We start from the raw sequence: 26,881 nt of genomic DNA on the forward strand, positions 1-26,881 counted from the left end.
CATCCATCCATCCTCTCTCTCTCTCCATCCTCCCACCCCCCCCCTCCCCACCTCCGCCTCCCGGTGCCCGGGAGCTCTGGCGGCGGCGGCGCGGACCGCGTGCTCCGGGGCCGCCGAGCTCCGTCGCGGAGCCGGGCTTAACGCACCGGGGCTCGGCCCCGCACTGAGGCTCCGCACCCTCCTATCACCGCATCTTCCAGCAGCAGCAGCAGCAGCATGGCCCTCGGACTTACGCCGATGCCGGACGGACGGAGCTGAACAGACGACCCCCCCCCCCTCCCCAACCTCATCACCACCACCCCATCATCCTCTCCCCAACCCCCTCGGACCTGGGGGGAAGCTGCTACGGGGGAGGCACCGCTCGCACCTCGCATGCCCGCGGCGCCCGGGAAGTCGGATGTGTACGGCCTCCTTCCCCCCCCCTCCTCCATGGCCGCCGTGCTCCGGCGTTAGTTCCTGGCTTTGCTTCCCCTTCTCTCGCAGCAGGAATACCGCGGGATCCTCCTTCCGCCGCGACGGCTCGGTCGGGCTCTTGCCGCTGCTTTTCGCTGATTATTTTTTTCTTTTAATCGATTAATTTTTTTTTCTTCCTTTATTTTTTTTATTTTGGGGGGGGAAATGTGTATTTATTATTTATTTTTCTGCTTTTCCGAAAGCGGGTGCCGGAAGGGGGCGAGGAAGCGGAGAGCCGCGGGGCGAGGCGAGGCGGGGGGGGGCGGAGAGGAGAGGGGAGGGGGGGGGGGCTCAGTACCCAACCCCGGCGGAGCGGCGGTTGCGGGCGGCTCGGCCGGGCTCGGTTCAGCTCAGCTCAGCTCCGCGGGCGCGCAGCGCCTCCCCGGCAGCGCGGTGCGGTGCGGGGAGGCGGCGGGGGGGGGGGGGGGGGTAAGAGAGGAAAAACAACGCAGCGAGCCGGACCGGCCGGGCCCGCTCCCCCCTTCCAACCCACACCCCACACCCCCCCCTCTCCGCCCTCCCTCCTCCGCCCCCCGCACGGACTTTCCTCTCGTCTCTTTGTTCCAGTTCTCGGCCTCTCCGGGAGCGCTCCGTGGCCGGCGGGCAGCAGCAGCAGCAGCGCACGTCGCGATCGCCGTAGCGAGGCACGGCGCGGCTGGCTCCAGTGACCGCGCCCCAGCCCTGCCATGTACCCCCAGGGCCGGCACCCGGTGAGTCCCGGTGGCCCCTGATCCCCCTCGCCCCTCCCCGCGCTTCCCCCCCCATCTCGCCCGCTGAGCCCCTCTCCCCTCAGGCTCCGCACCAGCCGGGCCAGCCGGGCTTCAAATTCACCGTAGCCGAGTCCTGCGACCGGATCAAGGACGAGTTCCAGTTCCTGCAAGCCCAGTACCACAGGTGAGCCCGGGGGGGGGGACCGGGGCGCGGCTGCGGGCAGCGCCGCTCCCCTCCCCTGCCTTCCCCTGCCCTCCCTGCCCGCGGGGTCTCACCCCTGTGCTCTGCCCCCCCTCCCTTCCCCTTCTCTCCTTCCCCTCCGTTTCCCCCCCCCCCCCCCCAGCCTGAAAGTGGAGTATGATAAGCTGGCGAACGAGAAGACAGAAATGCAGCGCCATTACGTTATGGTAAGAGACTTTAATCAGATTTCGGATCAGGCTGTAAATGTCATTAGCTGGTAGCCCAGCCGTGCGCTGGGAAAAGGGGAGGGGAGGGAGGAGTGGGGGGGGGGGAAACCCCCTACGGAACGGGCAGCTGCCTGCCCGGGGACCCTGACACGGGCTGCGGTGGCCCCGGCGTGGTTAGGGAGGGGGGGGTGCCTGCCCTGCTCTGCTCTGGGTGCTCTGCCCTGCCGCCTCTGCCTCCTGCCTGTGCCGTGCCCTGCCTGCCTTTCCTCCTGCCTGCTCCCTGCCTGCCCTGCCTGCCTGCCCTGCCTGTTCGCTGCCTGCCCTGCCCTCGCCCGCCGCTCTCTGCTGGTGCCAGGACGCGGCACAGACCGAGGCGGCTGGAAGCGCAATAACAAGTTTCCTGTTAACCCCTTTCTGCCGGCGCCGGCGGCCCCGGGGAGGGGGGGGGGGGGGGGGCAGGACCAAGCGGCACCGGGGCGGGGGGGGTTATCCCGGGGGGCATCCCTAAGCTGGGTCCCCTCTCCGCCCCCTCAGAGCGGGGTGAGGCCGCCGCGGTGCCGTCCCGGGGCATCCCCCCCCCCCACACCCCCCTCCCCTCTTTCCGCCCCCCCCTCCCCGGCTGCCGCAGAAGCGGAATTCGTGTCGCAGGGCCCCGGGGCGGGACCTTGGGGGTGTCGATGGGCTCGGTGGTACCCCAGCACCCCCTTTCCCGGCAGGTTGGAGGGGGGGAAGCGGGGGCCGGGGCGCTCCCACAAGCGGTACGGGGAATAAATCCACCCCCCCCAGTGAGAAACTGGGTTTTGGGCCAGCGGACGGGCTGTACCTGTTCTGCCAGGGCCGTGCAGGCGCCTGTCGCGCAGCTCTGCCCCTCTTTGTTTCCCTAAGTAGCTTAGGAGGAGAAAACAGGAGTAAAAAAGGAGTGTCCCCATGTTAAACACACGCCAATTCACCCGTGGGCGCATCTCTGTGTTGCCAGGGGAAATTTCCTGGGCTGCTTCAGACCGGGATGCTTTTTGGTAACGACCTTATGCAAATACCTTCTGTGAAATTAATTCCAATTCTTCTGGGCTTTTTTCTTCCCTCCCCTCCTCCCCCCCCCCCCCCCCCCCCCTTTTATTAATTCCCCAGTACTATGAGATGTCGTATGGTTTGAACATTGAGATGCACAAGCAGGTGAGTACCCATGTGCGTGTTGGGCCGGCGGAGGGGGGTGGTGTGGTGTGATTGATTAATTGATTGATTGCTCAATCGATGGATCTCCCATCACCCTTTAGGAATACAGCAGGGAATAACTCAGGGCTGCAGCTCTGGGAGTGGCAGAGGGGTGACAGCAGGTTTGGGGGGCTTTGGGGGTGGGTTTTTTTTTGCCCATCTCCGGGAAAAACTTGGTGTTTTGAAAAGAGCTCATGGGAAGAGGTGAAAACAGCCTTGCCTTCCACGTTGGGAGGTCGGTACCTGGAATAGCACGTTCCCAGCGCTCAGAAAATAGTGTTATCTCCTGCGTTTCCCTCTGGTTTTGTTGTTGGTACAGCACTGCCGTTCCTAAGGTCATACCCCTGATACTCACCCTGCTGCGGTGTGAGACTTAGGAGGGAATTATCTTCAGGGATACCGATAGCTCCAGGGGCCTTGCTCAATGTCACAGATTTGCCTTTGCATCTGGAAAATGAAGCAATGTTTGGTACCTATGCTCCCACCCCCAGCTCGTGTCCTCCCCCCCCTTCCCTGAGTCTCCTCTAATACGTAACTTGCCTGAAGGGGAAAAAAAATAGAGGAGGCCGTGGCAGAGTGCGGTGTGCTACCTTGATAAGATTAGAGGTAAAGAGCCTAAAGGCTGGGCACATGATGGTAAAACTTAAAGGAATAAAGTTATTATTGAGATTAGACCTGATTATTTGTGCTGCTGCTGCTGCTTACTGGTTTTAGAAGTAGTTCTAATTAAGAACTTAAAGCAGATAGAAGTTGACATCAACTCTGTGGTCAGCAAACGGGCCCAGGTTGGGAATCCGGAGTGGTGGGGCTCGGAGTGGTGGGGCAGCATCACCCTCCGGAGCCAGGGAAGCGCTGCGGTGAGCCGACCCTGCGGGCTGTGGGTCTGCCTCTCCCCTTCCTGGAGCACGCTTCCCCTTAGCTCTCCAGGCTGTAGTCGCAGGGTAACGAAAATAATTACTGCTTAGTCTGGAGATTTTTAAAAATATCTCCCTGTGTGCGGATAATCCCCACTTCTTCCTCGGCGTCGCTGCTGCCTGGGTACAAGCATCCTTGCAAGAGGATGTGGGGAGCCCTGGAGGTGCTGTGCAGGAGCTGGGGCACGAGGGGAGTGTGTGGGGGTGTCATAAACGCCCCCCAAATGCTGCATTCCTGCTTAGACCTGGGATGGGCTCCTGTGAGGGCCCCATCCCTGCTTGCAAACCCTTCAGCCTCTCCAGAAAGACCAGGAGGGTTGGAGGAGCAAGCCAGGATGCTTTTGGGAGGGGGGATGCAGCGCCTTTTGCCACCTGGCTGCTTGGTGCCCTGTGGCTTTGCCCCATGGCGTTTCGCTGGGAGATGCTGAAATAACATCATATAATGCTAAGTTTTGAGCTTTCTCTTGTGCTCTGGAAGCAGTTGGTGTTTCCCGGAGATGTGCGGCGTGTTTCCCACTGGTGCATGGTTGCAGCCGTGCCGTGGGATGAGCGTTGGGGGCTGGGGGGTGAGGCTCTGTGATGGGGTCTGGCTTTGGCTCTGCGTGGATGGAGCTGCTCCATCATCCGCTTCGTCCTGTAGCGCGTCCTCACCGTGGTGTTGGGCTCAGCGAAGTGTCCGGGATGGGTTTTGGAGGGTGATGGGAGTCACCTCAAATTGCCCCTAGGGTGGTTTTCCATAGGGCTGGGAATGCTGCTGCCCTTCTGGACCCGGGATTTTGCTGGATGGTGGTTCCCACGCCGTGGTGTTGGCAGCCCAGGGAGTGCCCCGTGTGGTCCCTGCGCCTTGCCGGGAGCTTCGCTTGCCTGGCGGCTCGGCACAGGCTAAATCTTCACCGGATGATTCCAGCCTGTGCCGAGCATCCTCCGCCTGCGTTAGTTGTTCCTGGTGACATATGCTGCGTGCCTAGTGCGGGGCTGACGGGGGAAGTTTGGGGAGGTGAAGCTGTCTTGTTCTTTAATTGACAGCAACGTGCGTGGCGCTGGAGGAAAACAAAGCAGCCGGAGCCGCTCCCAGCGTGCTTCCAGGCGAAAATGGGGCGAGACAGAGCGGAGGGATGGGAGAGCTTGGCCTGGAGCTGGTACCCAGCGAGGGTTCACCCCTCTTTCGGGCTGCAGCATCCCCCCGAAAGGCATCCGGCCGCTAATTGCAGCGTGGTCCTGCCTGCATCTGGTTGAGGGTGGCTGGTCCTGAACAAACAAGTCCATCAGCTGACCTGTTTAGCGGTTGACTTGTGTTTATCTGCACACAATCAAGTAGACTGAAGTGCTTGAATTATTCATGCAGTGTCCTGCCCTCCAGACTTGACTGCTTGTGATTACATCTGCTTGAGACAAACATTGATGGATACTTCATCTTTAAGCAAAAGGGGATTGTCTGTCTGCGGGCTTATATAACAGATTATCTCCTCTACGCTGAATATTAAGTGTGCGCATATGTGGCTGCGGGTGGGTTCTGTGGGGTTTGGTTTGGGTTGTTTTTCCGCCCCCCCCTCCCCCCTTTCTTCTCATTTTGTTTCTTGTTAAGGAAAAAAAAAAATGCAGTTTCATAAACAACTCCATATGCAAGGAAATATTTAGGAAGTGACTACCCACTTGGTTGCATATAATGCAGTGAATGGCTCCTCGCAGCAGTCCTGCTGCTGAATGGAGCTCCAGGCTTGGCTTTCTTTGGCCTGGAGTTTGAATTTTCTATTCAAGCTTGAGCAAAACCCTTTATTTTTTTTAATATATATATTTAGATATATATGTGTATTTTTAAGGGCAATCAGTGTTTAGTAGAGAAACTTTGGTTGCCCTGTTGTTGCAGCGTTGGTTCCATTCGGGTCTCCATCAGAGGGAACAATGATTCCAAAAGCAAAACTAATTTTGGGTGGGGAGAGAGGGGTACCTGGGGGGCAGAACCCCTGAGCTGATTTGCTGCTTGGTGGTTTGGGGGGGGTGTTTTTTTTTTTAATGCCTGAGGACTCTCCACAGAAGCACTTCTTGTTTTCCTGCTTAAACACTTCCCGCTCGGAACAAGCCCAAGCTCCCCCTCACCCCTGACACTTCCATGGGAGGAGAAGGCAGGCTTTTATTTGGTGTTTTTTTTTTCTAGCATATTCCAGGAGCACAATATACTTTGTGCTGTGCTCGTTAGCAGAGAGTGCCAGGTAATAATTTGCTAAATACTTCAGAAGCCATCTCGTTTGTTAGCGTGATGCTCCAGGGTCTCGGGAGGTAGAAGGGAATAGCTGTTAGTCCCTCTCTCCTCTCCCTCCCCTGTCTTTACTAGGCAGGGGGGGTGGGGGTGGGGGGGAGGGGTGTTGGGGGGACCTCCAGGTGGGTTTTGAGGGGTCCCAGTTGGATTTTGGGGGGTCCTGGGTGGTCTCTGCATCCCCCGCCTTCCGCAGCCTGGGTGGTGGCAGTGATAATTCTGTAATGAAGGGTTGTGTCCTGCCCCTCCACACCCCCCCTCCCTGAATTTAATTCTCATCAGCGAAGCTCTCCACTTTGCTAATAACGATAGCAGCCACAAATAGCTTTCAACATGCCATTGACAGCCCGGTTGGAGAGAGCACTTGAAATAGTGGTAGACAGCTGAAAGTACCCGTAATTGTGCGCCGGAGTGAGAACCACACTGCTCAAGGGCCTGATTTTCATGTGCTTACAGAGACAATATCCCAGCTCCAACAAACGCTCCGGGTGCTTCACTGCTGGTGTGATTTACTCTTCGCCTTTCTCTGACCGCCCTACCCTGCCACCCTCCCGGTGATGGGGAGAGGTGGGGTGGCGGTGGGAGGGATGTGGTGGTGCAAGCCTTGTTTTGGGGTGCTTGATGTGTGGGTTTGGAGCCCCGGAGAGAGATGGGGGGTCCAGGAAGGTGCTTCTCTCTGGGAGCCTTGTCTGAGCTGTGGAGTGATGCTGGTGCATGTCCCTGTATCCTGTGGACCATTGCCTTCAGCTGCACTGGGGTTAGGCTTGCTGTGGAAAGTCTTTGTAGCGTTCTGGCTTGGTTTTAGGGAGGAGGAAGGGTCAGCGGAGCCACTCCTCATCTCCAGTCTGCATCCCACATGTAGATCCATAACCAGTGGCAGCTCAGAGTTTGGTCTGGTGTGGCCCGAGATCTGTTTGGAGACTGGTTGGGCTGGTGTGGGGCACTGGTGTGACCCCCTCTGACGCCATGTCCGCAGAGGATCTGTCTGGTGTGGGACACTTGAGCCTTGTGCAGGGCCTTGGGGGGGGGGGGGGTGCAGGTGCATCCCCTCCCATGGCTGAGTGCCAGTCCCAAGGGCTCCCAGACCCTGCAACCCCCCTGGAGGATTTGGGGCTGGTCCTGTGCTTCAGGGTCCTGCCCAAGGGATCAGCCCAGGGTGCAGCCCCTGGGCAATGGTGGGGCCAGGGTGGCCCTGCAGCCTCCCTTTGCCTGCAGAGCTGGGACTGGGGACGAGATATTTTGATGCCACGAGCATCTCCGTAGTTGGGAGCGGCGGCTGTGGGGTGTCATGTGGAGTCCCAATGAGGTGCAGGCTGTTCCCCCTCACCCCGGGCAGGGGCTCTGCTCGCACCCCTGCACTTTGGGCAGTTATCAGGTCGCTCCATCCAGTCCTGCTCTGTGCAGAGCTATTTTTGACCTTCCCCCTGCCACGTCCAGGTGTAAAGGCGGGGGGCTGGGGGGGGGGCCACTGCCAGGACAGCGGCCTCACAGCTATTTAACACCATGCCGCCGCGCTGCTGCAGCCCGAGCCCCTGCCCGGCTCTTGACTCTGCTCCAGCTCCCGGTGCCCTTCGGAGCTGTGGGTGCCGCTCTGGCCATTTTAAGAGCGGGTGGCGGGGCCAAGCGCTCGCTCTTGATTTATAACCAGTGCAAATGTTTCCTCTGATCCCCCTCTCTACCCCCCCTGCTTGCAAAACGCCACCCCAGAAGTGTTTCTTGTCTAGCAGTGGGTCGGATTCCTGGCAAGGCAGGGGGGGGTGGTGGGTGGTGGAGAGGGATTAGTTGGGATTTCAGGTTCTCCTGACTCCTTGCCCTTTCTAACGAGCGGCACAGAGCGTCCGTCGGCATCCTGCTGCCCGGCTGTGCGGCTCCTGTGGGTGCTGGGCTGTTGAGGGGGGGTGCCTCTCCCAGGCTGCCCTGTGCGGCCCGTGGTCTTTCATCCATCCCTCATTTGCAGCCTCCCCCCCCATCTTAGTGATGTCCAACGTGGTCCAGCAAAGATGCAGGGCATTGGGAGGGGATACGGAGGCTGGGATTGCCATTGCCATGGCAACCTGTGGTGGGGGAGCAGAGGTTTTTCTTGGCAGGAGTGGCTCGAGGAGAGGGGCTTGGGGGGGCTCTGCCACTGTGAAACGAGGTGATGAGTGAGCCCTGTTAGGGGAAGGGGTCAGGCGTTAAACCCTCCTGTATTCCTGGTGTGCCAGGGATCCCCCTTTGCTCCCGATGGAACCTTGAATGGGGCACGACTGGAGTTCCATAGGGAAGGGAAGGGGTGAAGTTTATGTCCGCAGGAGCCCTCCTGGTTGGAATGTGGTATTTTGGGCATCTAATCCCTCGCTGCTCAGAGAGTCCCGCGTGGGAAGTCTCTCTCTTTGCAGGGCATCAGGTTGTTCTTCGAACCCTGGGCAGGATCGGATATAAGCATGGAGGTGATGGGTCTTCTTTGTTCATCTCACTTTGTCTGGACCATGTTAGAGCTGGATGGTGCCCAGGGAGAAGCCAGCCTCTACCCTCCCTCCCTCCCTTTTCCGTGGAGGTGGCCAGTTGAGACGCTGCAGCTTTTCCTTCACGCTGACACGGAGCAGGAGGGACTCCTCGTGCTGGCACTGCCATTTCCACCTCGAATATGGATGGAATTTGTTCTAGAACTTGTTGGGAGCAGGAGAAGCAACCATGCCGAGCAGCGATAGATGCACCGAGCTCTTGTTGTGCCCAGGATCCAATAGGCTTCATCTGAAGGGATAAATAATTAATGGAGCTGCAAGTTTATATAGAACCTAATCGATGCCCCGGTGCTGAAACAGCCTTTAAGGAGGTTTGCCTGTCGCTGAGCTGAGTGTGTTGTGAGCACCGGTGTGGGTATTGGTGGGACTGCTGCTGCTTGGAAGTGGTGCTGCTCTGCTGAGGTGGCATCCTCCAGATGTGGCTCCTCCGGACGTGGCACCGCGACGGGTCTCGGTGTTTGCAGCGTCACCAGTGTCACGGGCGCGGAGCTGTCAGCGGGTGATGTGGGTGCTGGGTGTTGGAAGCTCATGCTGGCTGGAGCCTTTCTGGGGAGCACCATGCCTTTGGCACCTGTGGTAGCTGCTGCTCTCCTGTTGCTGGGGCTGAGGTACCTGGGTCTGAAGCGTTGTCGCTTCCTGACGCCTCTGCTGTGACCCAGCGTGTTCCCGGCCCTTGGGCGGGCTAATAAAAGCATCGGGGGTAACGCGATCACCGGGGAGCTTTGGGAAAAGATGAGCTCCAGAAATATCCCTGGGGCTTCGGAGCCGAAAGTGGGGAAGGTGCTGAGTTCACAGGGACCCATTGCAGTGGGTGTCCCAGCTGTGGGGGTTTCCCTCCATGGGGGTGCCATCAGGGTTCTCGTGGCACCTCCTTGCTTGGGGTCACCTGGGGGCAGGTTGGCTAGTGGTGGGCTGACCTTGTAGGACCACCCACATGCTCTGGCTGCTCTAGCTTCTCAGAGCAAGGGATGAGGGGTCTGCTGGGATGTTTTATCCCCCTGAACTAGGATATTTGGGAGTAATCTATTTTTTCTTGCAGCATTTGGGGGCTAAGAGCCCCTCTCCAGGTTGGAGATCAGAGCTGCTATGGGCGCACCCTGGGATGGGGGTGGGCAAAGCTCCAGGGGGCTGGGGGCAGTGATTTGGGGAGCTCCCAGGGACTCTCTGAGCAGGGGCTGGCTTCTGGCTGTCTTGAGGAGGAGACACCTTGCTGACTGGGGAGGCTGGAGCGAGACCTGGTTTAATCACTTGGTTATTGATAACGAGCGGCTCAGGGCTGTCGGAAGGAATTTCTGGGTGTTTGATTCTGTGCCAGCGCCCGGCTCTGGCCATTGTTGCGGTGCTGGATCCTTGCGGCTGCTCTGGCCATGTTTGAGTTGGACCAGAAGCTGTTTTAACAGCTGCCTCGGCCGCGGAGCAGCCGGCGTTAACTCTTGGGAGCCGGGCAGCAGTGAGCCGGCTGCTCCGAGCGGGAGCATCCCTGGGGTGGGTGGCACAGGGCAGGATGGCACCTCCTGGCCCCTGCTCCAGGAAAGTGTCCCCGACCTGCAGGGAACCTCAACCTGACCCCGTGGGGGTGGTGTCGGGCTCCTTGATAACATGGCCAGGCTGATGAGTGTCAGCGATTGTGGGTTGGGTTTCTCAACGATGGGGATGGTGGCAGGAGCCTGAGCGGCATCAGCTTTGCGGTGTGTGTCGGGGGGAAGAACTGGGAGCAGCCCCTGGCTGTGATGCTCAGTTCTGTGACGGGAAGGGGACCGACTTGTCCCGAGGGTGTGGGGACCGTGGCCACAGCCCTGGAGATTTTGTCACCTCAGTTGGGAGTCAACCACTTCCTCTTGCGTGGCTGGGGGTGGGGGGGGGGCAGGGAGGGGATGCATGGGGAGGGGATGCACGGTGCCACTGCTGGGAAGCCTTGTGCAGCCTGCTGGAGGCTGCTTGGTGCTGACGGTTGGTTTTTCTTCTTCCCCTTTTCCAGACAGAAATTGCTAAAAGACTGAACACGATTTTAGCCCAGATCATGCCTTTTCTGTCACAAGAGGTAAGGGTGCTTTCACACCCCACGGGGTATATGCTTCTCCTGGGAGTTCCCCAGGAAGGCGTCAGTGTGTTCCTTGGGGGAGGCTGGGGTGGGGCTTCTGAGGATTCTTGGACCCACTCCTACTGAATTTGGTGTTTGGGGGTGAGGGGCTGATCTGGGGTGCCAGCGAGAAACAGGGCATGTATCCCACATTGCAAAGCCCTTGGAGTGAGGGGGGGAAGCCAAACCCCATAGTGGGAGGAAGCCAGACTCCACAGGGGGCTTCACTTGGCCGTGGCAGGGTCTGCCTGTGGCCCTTGCCTCAGGGCTGTGCCCAGGCTACTGCGCTCAGGAGCAAAGCACAGCCAAGCGAAGGGCTGCTGAGGGGCTATGGGGGGGCCGTGGGGGGGGTGATGTTGCATCTTGGAGCCCCTGTGCCCAGCTCTGACCTGGCCCCATGCCCCTCTCTGTCTCCACAGCACCAACAGCAAGTCGCACAGGCTGTTGAGCGTGCCAAGCAAGTGACAATGACGGAGTTGAATGCTATCATCGGGGTACGTGGACTTCCCAATCTGCCTCTCACCGTGTGTATACCCCTTTTATTCCTATCATTTACCATGACCAGAGGCACTCCTGCGCTCAGGCTGGGTTAAAGAAGGGCGGCTTGCAGCACTCCAGCCATCCCACAGCCCCCCAAAACCACCCAAACTCCCCCAATCCGGCAGCAAGTGATGGGGCGGGGGGGGATGGCAGCACCTACCTTTGGGGCAGCCCAATAACCCCCCCTCTCCCTGGGTGCTGATTCAGCACCGGCAGCCAAATTGGATGTTCCCTGAGAGCCTGGGGAGTGGGGCTGGGTGCCCCCTGCAGCCCTCCCGGAGCCCCCTGAGCCCAGGCGTGTCTCTGCGTGTGCTGTTGATGTGCGATGTGCTGCGTGTTCCGTGGCGTCGGTGTTCCACCCACGGCCCGACCTGCTCCCGCCCGCCCGGGCCCTTTGCTCTCTCGTGCATCTTGGATGGGGGTTTGGGGGGGTTGTTTTTGCAGTTGGGTTTTGGGGAGGTTTGTTCTTTTTTTAAGACTTAACCATTTCAATTGTCTCTTTCCTGATGTAATGTCTCAGTCCCACAGCGAATCTCCTGCTCCTGGGAGCTTCCTTAACCTTGGGACACCAGTGTCCCCAGCCGGTGTCCAGGGGAGGTGGCTCCAGAGCTCCTTTGGGGTTTTGGGGTTTCGTTTTCCACAAAACACTGATTTTTAATATTTTTTTGAGTTAACTATTTGCGCTTGTTCTTAATCTACAAGGAGCTTTGTGATTCTCTGTGTAACTTGCTCTTACATCAATGTTTTGGGGTACCACCATGTGTAGGGTCGTGCTCCGGAGATGAGGGAAAACCTCAGCCACAGCCAGGTCCCCTCGTGATGGTGGCACTTAGGGAGCGATCTGGGCACGGGACCATGTCCTGTTGGGTCTGTGTGGGGTCATGGGCAGCACGGTGCAGCTGCCTGGCCTCTTGCCTGTGCTGGGCTGGGGTATCCGTGGCAGAGGCAGCGAGCGAGGGAGGGTCTCGGCTTCGAGCTGCTGCCAGTCTCAGCCTGGAGCCCAGGCAGATATTGGAATTCAATTAAGGCAAACGAGCGGGGCCGGTGACCCCCATTTTCGAGGTAATTGCTTCCTCACGTCTGAGCGCCAGTCATCCTGTCGTTAGGCAGCCGGCCGTTTAATCGCTTCGCCTGACGGACTTACAGGAGTTGGGGGCAGCTGGGGGTGGCGGGGGCGGAGTGGGGAACTGGTCCGGGCAGGATGGGCAATGGGAGCATCTCCCCCAACACAACCCCGCTGCGCCTTGTTGGGAGGTGGGGGGTGATGCCCTGCGCTGAGGGGCTCAGCTCCGATGTGCTGTGCGCTCTGGAGCTGGGTTTGGGTTGCAGGTCTGTGCTGCTTGATGGCTTCTGTGTCTGTCCTGGTGTCACCCCCGGGCCCCCCGGGACACAAAACCGGGGGGGGTTTGGGTTTTCCCATCAGAGTTTGTCCCCGCTGTGCGTGTGGCTGTGGTAGGGTCACTTGTGTGTGTTTGCTCTGGCGTGGAAGAGGGCAGTGACCTGCACCCCCCACATCCCATGGGAGCTGGCCACCAGCATGGAGGGCACAGGGATGCTCTGCTGTCTCCCACCAGGCCTGGCAGCGAGGGAAGGTGACAGTTTATCCGCTGCGCCAGCATCTCAGTGCAGGTGCTGTGAACCAAACAGGCACAAAACCCCCACCAAATCCCTAAAACCTCCCTTTTCTTGCCCCTTTTGAGGTCAAGAACTGTTAATTTTATGCATCTAGGCCATTGTCTCACAGTTCCTCCGCTTCAGGCTTCTGTGAAATCGAGCCCTTGATTTGGTTATAGCTCTGGAAATGATTAGACTACTTTACTAAATTTAACGCAAGTGGTGAACTGAAGTGGTGAACCATTAAATTGGTTAACAAAGGCATGAAGCATGATGTACATAATCCAATTAAAACCACTCTACGTACGAGATATTCTTTGCCAGCCCTTCTCGTAAATCGTAACCTCTTCATATCTTACCCATATTTGTCTGGCACGTTCCAGGGATCCCAGAAGGAAAACATCTCTGTGCCCGAGCATCTCCCAGCTGGGTGGGCTGGGGGATGCTGATGTCCCTGCTGTCACCGGGGATGGGTTTGCAGTGCCTTGGCCAGCACCCTCCTGCAGCTGGGATGATGTCCTGGAGTCTGCGAGGGGTGGGGGTCAGTCTGGTTTGGAGTCCTGCCAGCAGATGAGAAACCCCTGAGCATCCTGAGTGGGTGTGAGGCCACCCTTTGGTTTGGGGATGCTGAAGGGGGGTGCGGGAAGGTCCCTGCTCCGAAGGCAGCCCTCAGCCCACACTGGATTTTTGTTGGGCAGGACCCTGCTCCTGCTTGGGGTGGTTGAGGGGAGCACCCATCTTGTCCCAGGGAGGGTGCCTCCCTGTATGGGGCTGCGTTTGGGTGGTGAGGGCAGCTGAAGAGCCCCTGCTGCCTGCCCTCCCCAGGCCGCTTGCCACAAGCCTCCACAGGACCTGGATTTTAAAAACAGCCTTTTCTGGGGAAGAGGAGAGCACACTGGGGGGAAGGGGAGGCTTCCAGTGCAGAAGACACCGAGTGAGCAGCGTTGCCGAGCCCTGGTGTGCCAGGGGGTCCCAGGAGGGTTTTGTCCCCCTTTATGGAGTCTCCAGGAAGCGATTCCTGAGCAGGAGGAACACGTGTCGCCAGGATAACGTGTGTGGATGGCAGAGTGACGGTGGAGATGGTGGCGGGGATCCTACGGCACTGCAAGCACCAGCACCCTCACCAGCAGTGGGGACGTGCCCTGTGTTCATCAGCTTGTCATCACCTCCTCGCCATGGGATTGACCCACTGGGAATACGGTGTCTGGGATGGGCAGCTGCAGCCCCACGGCGTGATCTTCCCTGCCCCATGGAGCTGTGGGCAGTGCGGCCCCGACGCCGGATGGAGGGACGAGGCGTGGAACCAGAGCAGCGCAGCGAGGAGGCTTTCCCAATGGATTCTGCTCCCTGGTTCCTGCTGGCTGGAGGATGGAAAAATGCCTTTAAATGACACCTTGGTCTCTGTTGGGATGTTGGGTCTTGATATTTGTTTCCGTCCCCTGTGTCGGAGCGGGGCTGCTCCCCCTGAGCCGTGTGATGGATGTATTTGCTGGCAGCTTATGGAAGAATCCACGGGTTTTCTGGAGCATGAGGCTCAGGGTGGGGATTCCTGCCCCATCCTGGTGCTACCGCACATTCCACAATGGAGCCACATTGCCTTCTGGTACTGTGCCAAGGCTGAGACTTCACCAATGTCGCTGGGCTAGAGTGTTGCTGCGTGGTCCCAGCGTGCCTGTGTGTGCCACCCCCACCCCTTTCTTGGGGGGTCCTGCTGCTGGGGGTTGTCACCCTGGAGTGGGAAGCTCCTGGGAGGAGCTTGACGCTGTGGCTGGTGTTTCTGCCTGCTGTGGGAGCTGGTGATTGCCGAGGATGGAGCTTTGGGTGTCTGTGCATCCCAGCCCTGCAGTGATGGAGAGAGGAGCGTATGGTGATGGAAAGCTGTTGGGGCTGTTCTCCAGGGCGATGCTGTGATGCACCATGATGGTGGGAATGACGTGGGACTGAGATTTCCTTTGGGTTTGGCATCAGAAGGATTGACCTTGGCACAAGGATTGACCTTGGCACATGTACATGGCGAGGAGGCTACACTGTCTACTGTTGAGGGATGCTCCACGGAAATGTTGGCACCATCTGGCAGAGCCCCTGGGGCTTGGACCTCCAGGGCACCACGCTGCACCCCTCACCCTGCCAGCAGCCTCTCCCTGCCCTGGTTTGAGGGTTCTGTGGGTGATCCCAAGGATGCTTCTCCCCCCTCCCCATGCACGGAGCAGCCCAGCAGAAGCTCCTGCCTTTGAGGACACGATGGTTGGTGCGCTTCCTCTGCCAGCACCGCAGAGGCCGGGTTGCCTCATCGTTCCGGCTTCTGCGCTGCCGGGAAGATCCTGTGTTTCAAGATGCTGCAGCTCCTCTGCTGGGAGCTGCCCCCGCTGCCCCTCAGCTCCCCACAGCCCGCCCGGGGATTCCCCTCGCCCCCGAGCAGGTGTGGGTCGCCCACCCGCCCCGCATCGCCCACCCGTTTTCCCAGCACCCAGCTCCGCTGCAGGCAGCGAGTGGCTGCCGGGTCCCACCGTGCCCAGCAGCATGTGATGGCGAGTCACCCCTTCCTGCCCCCCCAAAATAGGTCCATGAGGCACGGGGGGGTGGAAGCTGTGCTTCCCCTGAACCCATGGCCTGTGTGCAGGGGTTTTTCCAAAAAGCCGCATCCTGGCTCCGGCTGGGGGGGGGGGCAGGGTGCACCCCATGCCGTGGGGGGTACATGGCCTCACCGGGCCCAGGGGTTGGTACCCCTGCCTTAACTGCGATGCTGCTTGCTGCACCTCAGGCATGGGGGCTGCTGGTATTGGGGAGGCACTGGCCTTCTGTGCTGGTGGGAGGAGGAAAATGCAGCTCCCAGGTGTGGTGGCGTTGAGTTGTGCCCTGTGCAAAGTTGGGTGCCTGATCCCTGGGGTTAAACCCACCCCTGTGGCTTCCCTGGGGTATTTCAGGGGGCTGTCCCAGCGCCTGGCTCTTTCTCAAGTGTGCGTTTGACACAGAAGTACTGGGGGTGTGTGGAGGTTTTGGCCCCCTCTCCCCAAAGCTGTAGCTCAGATACTCCAGCTAAAAGCCAGCAGGCATTCCCCGGGGCTGGATGCATGCACCCGGGGATGGCCGTGGCTCCCCAAAGCGTAGCTGGGGCACCCTGCACCCTCCCGGCGGGGCTGGGGGCTGTGAGGGGAGAGGCTTCAGCCAGCTCCAGTGCAGGGGGTGTCTGGCCATTCACAGGGATACAGGGGTGGCAGGATGGGGTGTAGATGCTGTGCAGCAGTTCTTGCCATTGGATGCCTTAAAGCTGCTCCTGAGCAGCTGAGCAGAACTTTCCCTTTCTGGGGGGCTGTGAGCATCCCGGGTGCTCCGGCCAGACCTGGATCCTGGGTGGAATCTCTGGATTATTTTATTTGCTTAATATCTATGGAGAAGCAAAACCAGCCAGGCTGGTAGCGATGATGTAGATTGCCTGGAACCAAGGATGACTCCTGCGCTCCAGCCCTGGGTGTGCTTGTGCTGTGCACACGCGTGTGCCACCCGGCTGCAGCGGCGATCGTCCCCGGGACCCTCCGTCCCTCCTGCTAACGGGGCTTCTCCTTCCAGACAGCAGAGCGGGGCGATGGCAGCCCCCCGCCCCGGGCATCGCCTCGAGCATGCCCCTTCCTGCCATGCCTCAAAACACCCCCCAGCCCGGTCCCACTGCCCCCTCCCCGGCTCACTGGTGCTTTCATTGCAGCAGCAGCAGCTCCAGGCTCAGCACCTCTCCCACGCTGCCCACGGGCCCCCGGTCCAGCTGCCGCCGCATCCCTCGGGTCTCCAGCCGCCGGGCATCCCGCCGGTCACCGGGAGCAGCTCAGGGCTGCTGGCCCTGGGCGCCCTGGGGAGCCAGGCACACCTTGCCGTCAAGGACGAGAAAAACCATCACGACCTGGACCACAGAGGTGAGAGCAAGGGGCTGTGTTGATGCAGCCTCCTGTGAGAGATACCCCGGTCTGGGCACAACTCTGCTCCCCTGGCTGTGGGGAGTGGGCTTGTGTGGTGGGGGCAGGTGGTGCTTTTGGGGATGGGGCCATCCTGAAGTGATGCTCAGAGCCCCTTCAGCTCAGCCAGGGTGGCCAAGGGGCTGTTTACTCCCCGCAGCAGCTTGTAGGCAATACAGCAGAGCTTTCCCTGCTTTCACCTTCGCTGAGGCTGGGGGGATGGAGAGGGCTTTGGGAGGGGGTCTCTGTCCAGCCTACGCTGCACCTTGCTCCCTTAGGGCAGGGGATGCAGATGGCCCTGAGAAGCAATGCTGATGGCTGGCTGGGCCATTTGTTTGCGTGTCCCCTCTGTTCCCACGTGGGTCTGAGTCCTCAGAGACTTTGACACAGTCTCACTAGGCATCCTGTGTCCCTGCTAATGGGCAACCAGCCTTCCTCCTCCTCTCCATCACTGCCAGAGGCTTTTGATGGGCTGGAAACCAGCAATGTTCACTAGCCAGCCTGCTGGTTTTCTCCCTCATAGTGATAAAACTGATTTTTTAGAGGGGGAAAAAGGGCATGTGAGCTTGGTTGTGCACTGCCAGTGTGGGAGATGCTCCTCACACCCCTGGACCCTTCCTGTAGCACATCCCATGGTAGGGTGGTTCCCCGCAGCCCCCCAGAGCCCTCGGCTCTGCTGCCAATGGATTTGGGGTGGTTTTCCTCCCCAGAGGAGAAACCCCCAGAGGAGAAACCACCAGTAGCATCTCTCTGGTTCTGTTTGTTTTTCTGTGTGGATTCAAATGTCTGGGAGATCCCAGGGAAAACAGGGCTGTGTGGGGAGAAATGGGGGGTCAAACCACGTCCTACCAAGGTGTCTGCAGCAGTTGGCGGCCAGGACCCTCTCTGGGGTCTGACTTTGGGTCCAAGAGTCATCAGCAGATGCTGTTCTTTTTCCAGGCGTTTCCCCTTTCCTCTGTTTCCCCAGATAAATCCCACAGGCAGAACGAGGGGGGGGGCTGGCTGGCTGGCTGGCTGGACGGATGTGGGGTGGGAATTTCACAGCACAGCCAAAGAGCTCAGGTCGGGTTGTGGCTGAGGCAGGAGAGCTGTGGGGAGGAGCCCTGAGGTTCCTTTCTTACACTCACTCTAACTTGCTTTATTTATCCATCTTCTCCTCGTTTGGGTCATGCCCTCACCTCTGACACTGGCTCCCTCCCAAAGAGCGAGACTCCAGCGCGGTAAGTCCCCCTTTTTTTAATATCTTCCCCCATTTCTGTGGCTGCTGCCTGGTTTTGTCACATCTGTTGGTTTACAGACCCACATTTCAGGGGGTGCAAGAGCTGTGGGGATGCTTCTCCCGGTTATTTAGTAAAAAAACCCCAACCCAAAAAGAAAATAGGCAAGATTCCCTCCACATACCCACCCCACACACCACCCACCCCAGGTTGGGAATTCTTCTGGGCTGTCAGCTGTGCTGGGGTGAGTGAAGTGAGGAGATTTGGGTTTAAACCTCCCTGATTGCTGCAGAGTCTGGAGATTGGGTTTCCATCGCCTAAGCCCCGTGAACGAGCGCGGTCAGGTCCGCGGGGCTAAATTAAAATCCCCCAGCGATTAGGGAAGCTATTTTATTCCTGATCACTCTTCTATTATCTTGGGTCATCTAATCTGGCTGGATGGGGGGTTTTCAGCTATTACGCCGCGTTAAGTAGGACTTGGAAGGTCAAGCAGTTAACTAACCAGCTCAATCACCGCAGCGCAGGGCGCCCGTCGCCGGTCGCATCCCGGTTGCCGACACCTCGGTGTTATAGCACCGGCCTGGTTCTGGGTTTGGCTGGGTTACAGGCCCCTGAGTGTGGATGGAGATGGTGGGGAATCTGTTTTTTCTGGTGGGCAGATGCTGGTAGGAGCGTTGTGGGGGGCTGCCCTCCCCGTGGAGAGCCTGTGCACCCTGTTCCTTGGGCTGGTAGGAGAAAAAGCCCATCCGAGCTGCGGCTTCGCGGTGATTTCCTGCCATCCCTCAGCCCACAAATGGCTCTTTGGAGAACAGGGGGGAAGAAAAGTGCCATTTAAGGAGTGGGGGGAAGCAGGGAATGGAGCATCATTAATCTGCTCCCGCAGTGGGGCAGGGTGGGGGGGGGGGGCTGCCGGGTGATGGGAAGGCTCCTGATCCATAAAATAAAATCCGGGGTATTCCCTGTGGAGAGGTTTAATGCTGGCGGTAATCAGAGTTAGTCAGTCAGATTTCCCTTGCCTGGCCTGTGCAGTGAAAAAAACACTGAGTTCCTTGGCGGCGGTCCAGCGGCGGGCGGGATGGATCGATGCCTCGGAACGCCCGGCGTGAGCCTCCGGGAGCCGCCGGGGTTTTCGGCATGACTGCCTGAGAAGAAAGAGCCCGGTGTTCGCCAGAGCTGCTCATTGGGTACCAGGGAGAAACACCAACTGCTTTAGTTCTCCCTTTCAGCTGGGGAAGAAAGGCTGGTGGAGGAGCTCGGACACAGCTCTGGGTTTAGGCGGGGTGTGGGCGATGCTGTGTGATGGGAAGTGATGGTGGGTTTGGGAAGGGACTGTGGTTTATCGGAGAAGTGGCCTGAGGGGCATCTGTGAGGTTGGGATTTGCTTTATCCGGAGCTCTCAAGCCTGGTTTTGCCCCCAGTCCTGGCACGTGAGGGGCTTTCCCGGGAATGCTGGCGTTTCCGGGGTGTTGTGTTTGAAGAGGGCATGGAATGGCCCCCCTGCCCTGCGCCATGGGGTGCTGGGCCCCACTGCTCCTGGTGATGTGGAGTTTTCCCAAGTTTTTATGTTTTTCTGGATACCCTTCAGCTGCTGGAGCGGCTCAGCTGGTGCTGGGGAGAAGCGGTGCCTTTGCCCCTCATAACGAATGCTGGGGATCCGGCTCCAGTTCTGCCCATGCCAGGGGAAGCACCCATGGGTGCCAGCCCTCGTGCAGAGCCCTTCCCCTGCCCACGCCAAGCTCTGGTGCTTCCTCCCAAGGAGGGGCAGAGGATGGAGATGGGTCAGGGTTAGGGGAGTGCAGCTCTGCCCTTCGCTGCATCCTCCCATACCCCCTTTGCTCCCCACTTCTCCTGTGTTCTCTTCCTTCCTGCTGCATTTGGGCAGGAAACAGGGCCACGAGCAGCCTTGCTGGGAGGGAGCAGCATCCCCAGGGCTCAAAGCGAAGCTCGCAGTGGCACTGGATGTCATCCAGCCCAGGCTGGACCCTGTCCCCAGCTTGGGCATGATGGGCCCTGGGGGTCTTGCCCTGCTGTGGGGGGCACACAGTCTAGGGCAGGGCTGGATTTCGGGCTCGGTGCTGGCTGGAGGGCTCTTAGTGGCACTCTTGAAGCTGCATCCTTCAAAGTCCCATTCCCACCTGTTTCTAACCCAAACCCTCATGTCTGTTACCACAGAACAATTCCGTGTCGCCCTCGGAAAGCCTGAGAGCCAGTGAGAAGCACCGGAGCTCCACAGACTACAGCATCGACTCCAAGAAGCGGAAAGCAGAGGAGAAGGACAGCATGAGCCGATATGTGAGTGATGGGGGGGGGTCCTGCTGCTGGGGGGGTGCTGGGAGCGGTTGGGGGACGTGGTGACGCGAGGCATGGGGTGTGCAGCATTTGTTCGGGCAGGATTTTGGGTGGGAAGCTTCTGAAGAGCAGTGGGGGTGACCTGTGCACACTGCTGAGGGGATGTTGGGCTCCCTGGGAGGGGCTTTCCCCACGCCCCCACCCAGGTTTAGCAGCTCTCTGCAGGATGTGACTCTCTGTGTCTTTCAGGACAGTGATGGTGACAAGAGCGATGACCTGGTGGTTGATGTCTCCAATGAGGTGAGCTATGGCGACTGGGGTGCTTTGGCAGGGGTGCACCTCTCCCCATGGCACCCTGGGGTGGGGGCCGGAGGGTGATGCCTTAGGGACTCCCCGACACTGGCCTGATTCCTGCCTGAAAGAGGAGCTGGGGGGAACCCCCCTTCCCACTGCTGGGGGTGCCAATGCTTTCTGGTGTCTCGCAGGACCCTGCCACCCCCCGGGTCAGCCCAGCCCACTCCCCCCCAGAGAACGGCATAGACAAAGCCCGTGGGCTGAAGAAGGGGGATGCTCCAAACAGCCCGGCCTCGGTCGCCTCCTCCAGCAGCACTCCCTCCTCCAAGACTAAAGACCTGGGCCACGTACGTCCTTCGCTCTGCTGGGGAGGGGGGGGCCGCTCCCGGGGGCTGTGGGTGCTCCCCCAGGTCTGGGGGTGCACCGAGCAGGGGCTGCAGATGCTGGTGGTGGAACCTCGTCCCTTCTTTCCATCCAGAACGACAAGTCGTCGACGCCTGGGCTCAAGTCGAACACTCCGACGCCGAGGAACGATGCTCCGACCCCGGGGACCAGCAGCACCCCGGGGCTGCGGCCGATGCCCGGCAAGCCAACCGGCATGGACCCCCTGGGTGGGTACTGGTCCCTCGGTGCCCCCCTCTCTGCATCTCTCCCTGCATGGATTCAGTCTGTGCCCGCCACTGCGGGGAGAGGCAGCTTTTGCTGGGAGGCCAGGAACTTATTTGGGGGGAGTCAGTGTTACTGAGGACCTTGTCCAGCTAAGGATGGGGGTCCCAGCAGCTCAGGTGGTCCCCATGCCAGAGGTGGGGTGCGGAGGGGGACCCAGCCATTGCATCCCCTCCCCAGGGGTGAACTGGGCTAGATGCTGGCAGGCTCCATCCCCTGACCATGTCCCCCCCACCAACCCTCCTTCCCACAGCCTCAGCCCTGCGGACACCCATCTCCATCGCGGGCTCCTACGCGGCTCCCTTCGCCATGATGGGGCACCACGAGATGAACGGCTCGCTCACCAGCCCCGGCGCCTACGCGGGGCTCCACAACATCCCCCCGCAGATGAGCGCCGCCGCCGCCGCCGCTGCTGCCTACGGCCGGTCGCCAATGGTGAGCTTTGGAGCTGTACGTAGCACTTTTTAGCTCCTTTTCTCGCTCCCGGTGGGGATGGGGAGGTGGCTGGGGGAGTGGGGGTGGGAGTTGGGGGTTGCTGCTCCGTCTTTGCTGTGAAACTGGGGCTCCTCACTGGCTGGGTTGTGAATCGGCCGCCCTACGAGGGTGCTGGGTGTGGAGATGCCACTTGATGGGGTGATGCTGCTACCTGGGGGAGGGGAATCCTTCCCCACCACGTGGGTGGGGGGAACCCGCTGTGCAGCCCCCTCCCCCTTGCTCTTTCTGAGCACCCAGTCGTGTGTTTTAGGGCAAAACACAGGCAAAGGCAAGAAGCAAAGGGCTGCTGGTACTGTGGTGATGGGGGTTTAGGGAGATGGTATCCTGGATAGGGCTTGGCTGCTCCTTCCCCGGGGGTCCTGCAGCCCTTGGCTGCTTCCTGAGCCCTTCTGCTTTGGGCCAGGGAGAATTAACGGTACCTATGGAGCAGCGCAGGGAGAAGAGGGACCAACTGAGTGGGTGGGGAAGGTATTTGCTCAGGTGCCCGGCTCATGCCTGGCCTCACCCACTGTGTCTCTCTTGGCAGGTTGGCTTCGACCCGCACCCACCCATGCGAGCCCCCGGCCTGCCCTCCAGCCTGGCCTCCATCCCTGGCGGGAAGCCGTAAGCCCCTCTTGGTCCTTCTCCTGGCTGGGTGGGGGCTTCTCTGGGAGCTGGGTCCGGCCGAGCCCCTGGCAAGGCACGACCCTGGCCCTCCCCTTAGGCTGGGTCTGCCCCAAACCTGTACCTCTGGGGCTGAGCCCTCCCCTCATTTGCCCTCCCCTGGCAGAGCCTACTCCTTCCACGTGAGCGCTGATGGGCAGATGCAGCCGGTGCCCTTTCCCCACGACGCCTTGGCGGGTCCCGGCATCCCGCGGCACGCGCGGCAGATCAACACGCTGAGCCACGGGGAGGTGGTGTGCGCTGTCACCATCAGCAACCCCACCCGGCACGTCTACACCGGCGGCAAGGGCTGCGTGAAGATCTGGGACATCAGCCAGCCAGGCAGCAAGAGCCCCATCTCCCAGCTGGACTGCCTGGTAAGGGGTCAGGGTGGAGCATGCCTCCTGGTCCCCATGCATGCACCTGCCCCTGGCTTTTCCCCCCTTCTCTGATGCGGGGAATCCTTCCCCATCCTCCTGCCAACACCCCTGTCCCCTCCAGAACAGGGATAACTACATCCGCTCCTGCAAGCTCCTTCCCGACGGCCGCACGCTGATCGTGGGAGGGGAGGCGAGCACGCTCACCATCTGGGACCTGGCCTCCCCCACACCCCGCATCAAGGCCGAGCTCACCTCCTCCGCCCCCGCCTGCTACGCCCTGGCCATCAGCCCCGACGCCAAAGTCTGCTTCTCCTGCTGCAGCGACGGCAACATCGCCGTCTGGGACCTGCACAACCAGACGCTCGTCAGGTGGGCACCAGCAGCACCGGGGATCACCCTTTGCCACAGTCACCAGGGTCTTTCTGGCCACGTTGGGGTGTTGAAGGGTGTTGGGGGTGGTGGCAGGTAGCTGCTTCGGGATGGTGTGTCCTGGTGAGGGATGCTCGGAGCGGGGAACCCCCGGCATTGCGGTTTTCAGGTCCCTTGGGGTGCTCCTTGCTGGCACTGCCCTCAAAGACACGTGTTCTCTCTCTGTTGAAGGCAATTCCAAGGCCACACGGACGGCGCCAGCTGCATAGATATCTCGCATGACGGTACGAAGCTGTGGACGGGGGGTTTGGACAACACAGTGAGGTCCTGGGACCTGCGGGAAGGGCGGCAGCTCCAGCAGCACGACTTCACCTCCCAGGTGAGCGCAGGATGCCCTTGGCCCCAGGAGGGATGGGAGGCAGGGGGGAGGCAGGGATGTCCTGGCCTCACTGTGCAGCTCCAGAGGGGTTTATCCCTCAGCAGCTGGCTTGTGTGTGGCCAGGGGCTCTTCCAGCCCGGAGCATTGCTTGTAGACAGCGTGTCACCGGCTCCCTGGCTCTTGTTTTGGCTGTCTTTCCTTGGTTTTTCATCCGATCCCCTGTCAGGGAAGCAGTGCTCGCCCGGGGATGCCCACAGGCGTTGGAGGCTGGTGCTGGGTGCCCTGTGGGTGGGACGGCTGTAGGGCTCCAGCTCCTGCATCCTCCCCCAGACCTTCCCCAAGCCCTTGTCTGAAGGTGCAGAGCTGGGACCTCGCGTCCCTCCTGGCCAGCACAGTGATCTCCATGGGGCCAGAGCCATCTGGCATTGGCAGGTCTTGTGCAGCTGCCCTGCTCCCAATCCTGCCACAACTCTCTGGGGCTGCCCAGCAGCTTCCACCTCCGACTCACGGCTGGTGAAACTGGAGAAAGGCAGAAGCACAACCGAGGTCACCACCGCATCCCAGCCATTGTCCCTGTGGTGCTGGCATTGGCACTCGCCATCATGGAGCTGGCACCTGGCAGCCGTCCTGCCACACTCTGCAGCCCATGAGCAGCCGTGGCTTGGAGTTTATTTCACCTTGCTGCCGAGTTTCCTTCGTGCAGAGGCTGCCTGGAAGGCATTGGCTCCACACAGAGAGAAATGGGGTCTCCCTGGATGGGGCTCTGTCTCAGCCGGGGTGTGGGGGGCATCCCAGACAGACACCATCTGACAGTGTCACTTAGCCCCCTTTCAGTGGCACGGGATGCTTGGTGATTTAAGAGGACCGGGCCACATCCTTCCCCGCTCAGCATCTCTCCGCAGCGGGGAATTGCTGCCTGCTCAGGCAGAGCTGGTGGGTGCAATCCCCCCTCTGAGCCCTCCTCCATGTCCATTCCCCCCCTCCCCAGATCTTCTCACTGGGGTACTGCCCGACGGGCGAGTGGCTGGCGGTGGGCATGGAGAGCAGCAACGTGGAAGTGCTGCACCACACGAAGCCTGACAAGTACCAGCTGCACCTGCATGAGAGCTGCGTCCTCTCCCTCAAATTCGCCTACTGCGGTAAGCGGCTCCTGCCTTGGCTCCGTCGGTGGTCTGCACAAGGACTGTGGCCAGAAGGGAGTGATGCGTGGGTGCTGGGGCGCAGGGGAGGCTGAGCACCAGAGGCTTCCCACCAAATCGGTCTCATGGGTGGTGGGGATGAGGATTGTCCTGTAAAGGACCTTCCAGCTGGGCTCATTGGTGGCTGCAGACCCTGGCAATGTGGGAGGTGATGGATGCTGGTCCGTGTGTGAGCGCAGGGTGATGCAGGGTACATCCCCTTGGGAGCGGGGCTGGAGTTGAGCATCCTTGGAAACCCCCCAGGGCTTTTTCCAATTTCTCAAAAAAATCTTGTTTTTTGAGGGTGAACATCCAGAAGCATCCAGGGACAGGGAGAGGGCACAGGGGTGGGGGTTGGCTGGGAGTTTTGGGGCGAGGGGATGGATAGGGTCGTCCTCAGCAGCTTCTGGCTGCTGACACCATCTGTCCCTGGCACAGGTAAATGGTTTGTGAGTACCGGGAAGGACAACCTGCTCAACGCCTGGAGGACGCCCTACGGCGCCAGCATCTTCCAGGTAGGGAGCTGCATCTTGGGCAAGGGGGATGGGCTGCACCTGCACCCCTCTTGGCATTATCTGGGGTGGGTGGGGGAAGAAACTCTGTTGAGGGTGGCTGGATCGCTCCCTGGCTCCCAGATCCCTGGGCATCATCTCTAGGGGTGGCTGGATTGCTCCCCAGCCCGCGAGATGCGGTGATGTCACCGGCACGATGCTGCTCTGTGCGAGGTGGCTGTGGCAGCCTCCTTGGGCCACCGAACTGATGGGTTCTCTTTCCTTCCACCCTTCCCAACTCCCCCCTCCTTTTCCAGTCCAAGGAATCCTCGTCCGTCTTGAGTTGCGACATTTCAGCGGATGACAAGTACATCGTCACGGGCTCTGGTGACAAGAAGGCCACGGTCTACGAGGTCATCTACTAACGGTGGATTTTATGGCACAGCTGGCGACTCCCAGCACCGGCACTGACGCAGGACTCGGGCGACCGGCCGGCGGGGAGCAGCCAGGGGCTTGGTGGGGGCTGCCATGGGGCAGCCCCCCAGGGCTCCACCATGGACTGGCACGCTCCGCTGGGGCTCTGCCTCGAGGGCCCGGCCTACAATACACCCGGATTTATTTGGAGGTCTGCAAATCTGGCACACATTGGAGCCCTGAACGGATTTCTGTTTGGTTTTAGGGTTTTTTTGGGGGTTTATTTCGAATATTTTTATTTTTTTTCCTGGTTTTTCTGGTTCTTTCCATCTGCGCTTTGGTGGCACTATAAAGGACTCATTTTTTTTATTGTGATTTTTTTTTTTCTTTTTCTCTTTTTTTTTTCTTTTTTTGGTGCATCCTACATAAGACTTGTGAAAAATGTAAATAATGGACTAGTAAATAGCATTGGAAAGGGTGGGGGACCCCTCCCGGTACACTAGTTGTGTATTTTTCGTCTGCTGTAATTGTATCCCACTGATGGTTTTGGTGGTGGCAATTTTTTTTTTTTTTTAAAAAAAAAAGGATTTTTTTTTGTTTGATTTTTTTGGTTATTTTTTTCCTCTTCCTCCTCCTCCTCTTCCTTGTTACCCCCCCCCCCAAATGCATCCGCTGGGACGTGACTCTACCGTGCGGGCGCGTAACCAGGCTGAGCAAAGCTGTCCACTGGTGAAAGTTGTTCCCTACTGTCGTTACCCGTGCGTTGTTGGGTGTGTTAGTGATGGTGGGACGCTGCTGGGACCGCGGGGGACTCGCTCGGATCCTCAGCTACTGATGGGACATCAGCAACACAATCACCTTTCTTTTTTGTTTTGTTTTGTTTTGTTTTTATATATGGATTATTATTATTTTTTGGGGGGTTTTTATGTTTGGTTTTGGTTTTCCGTGCTCGGATGTTTGAAGAAAAGGGGAAGCCCACGCTGCGGGATCGCCTGCGCAAAGCCCTTCTTGGTCTTCGGACAGAAGCAATGAGGAGTGATTTCAAAGAAAGCATAGTAAATTCAGCTCAGGGAGCCACGAAAGATAATAGCAACTTATGTGTTTTGTATTCAAATGAGAGTAAAAGAAAAAAATTAGAATTGATAAACCTTTAAAAAAAAAAAATACAGTTTTTTTAAAAGCAAAGTTTACTAACAAGTAGGGTTTGTGTGTGGTGGTGGGGAAGGGGGGGGCTGGAAAAAGGGGAGGGGGAGGCTGGGTGTGTTTAGGGGGGTCCTGTGGGCTTTACGTGGTCTTGTGTCTTCTGGTTGCGATGGAGCAGAGCCCTCCCCGCACGGGCCCGGCGGTTCAGCCTTTTGTACTTTAAAGGGTTAAAAAAGAGATAAAAAAGAGACAAAAAAAGCCAAAAAAAAAAGTAAAAAAAAAAAAGAGAAG

The 26,881-nt window shown here is 59.3% G+C and overlaps 1 protein-coding gene across 1 annotated transcript; it reads left to right on the plus strand.

The window, feature by feature from the left end:
- Nucleotides 1-1,139: 1,139 nt before the first annotated feature.
- TLE3 (TLE family member 3, transcriptional corepressor) lies at nucleotides 1,140-26,639 on the plus strand (the record flags this gene model as incomplete). Its single annotated transcript, XM_084268036.1, has 20 exons — nucleotides 1,140-1,163; nucleotides 1,247-1,347; nucleotides 1,508-1,571; nucleotides 2,700-2,744; nucleotides 10,434-10,496; nucleotides 10,955-11,029; nucleotides 16,390-16,594; nucleotides 17,837-17,853; nucleotides 20,023-20,142; nucleotides 20,389-20,439; nucleotides 20,625-20,780; nucleotides 20,912-21,062; nucleotides 21,359-21,534; nucleotides 22,121-22,197; nucleotides 22,364-22,613; nucleotides 22,738-22,985; nucleotides 23,217-23,364; nucleotides 24,353-24,503; nucleotides 24,981-25,057; nucleotides 25,351-26,639. The coding sequence occupies 20 exons, from the start codon at nucleotides 1,140-1,142 to the stop codon at nucleotides 25,456-25,458; spliced, it is 2,307 nt and encodes a 768-aa protein (XP_084124162.1). The 3' UTR covers nucleotides 25,459-26,639.
- Between the last annotated feature and the right edge of the window lie 242 nt (nucleotides 26,640-26,881).

Source organism: Gallinula chloropus (genome assembly GCF_964237585.1).
Source record: "Gallinula chloropus genome assembly, chromosome: 9".
Classification (NCBI taxonomy): Eukaryota; Metazoa; Chordata; class Aves; order Gruiformes; family Rallidae; genus Gallinula; species Gallinula chloropus.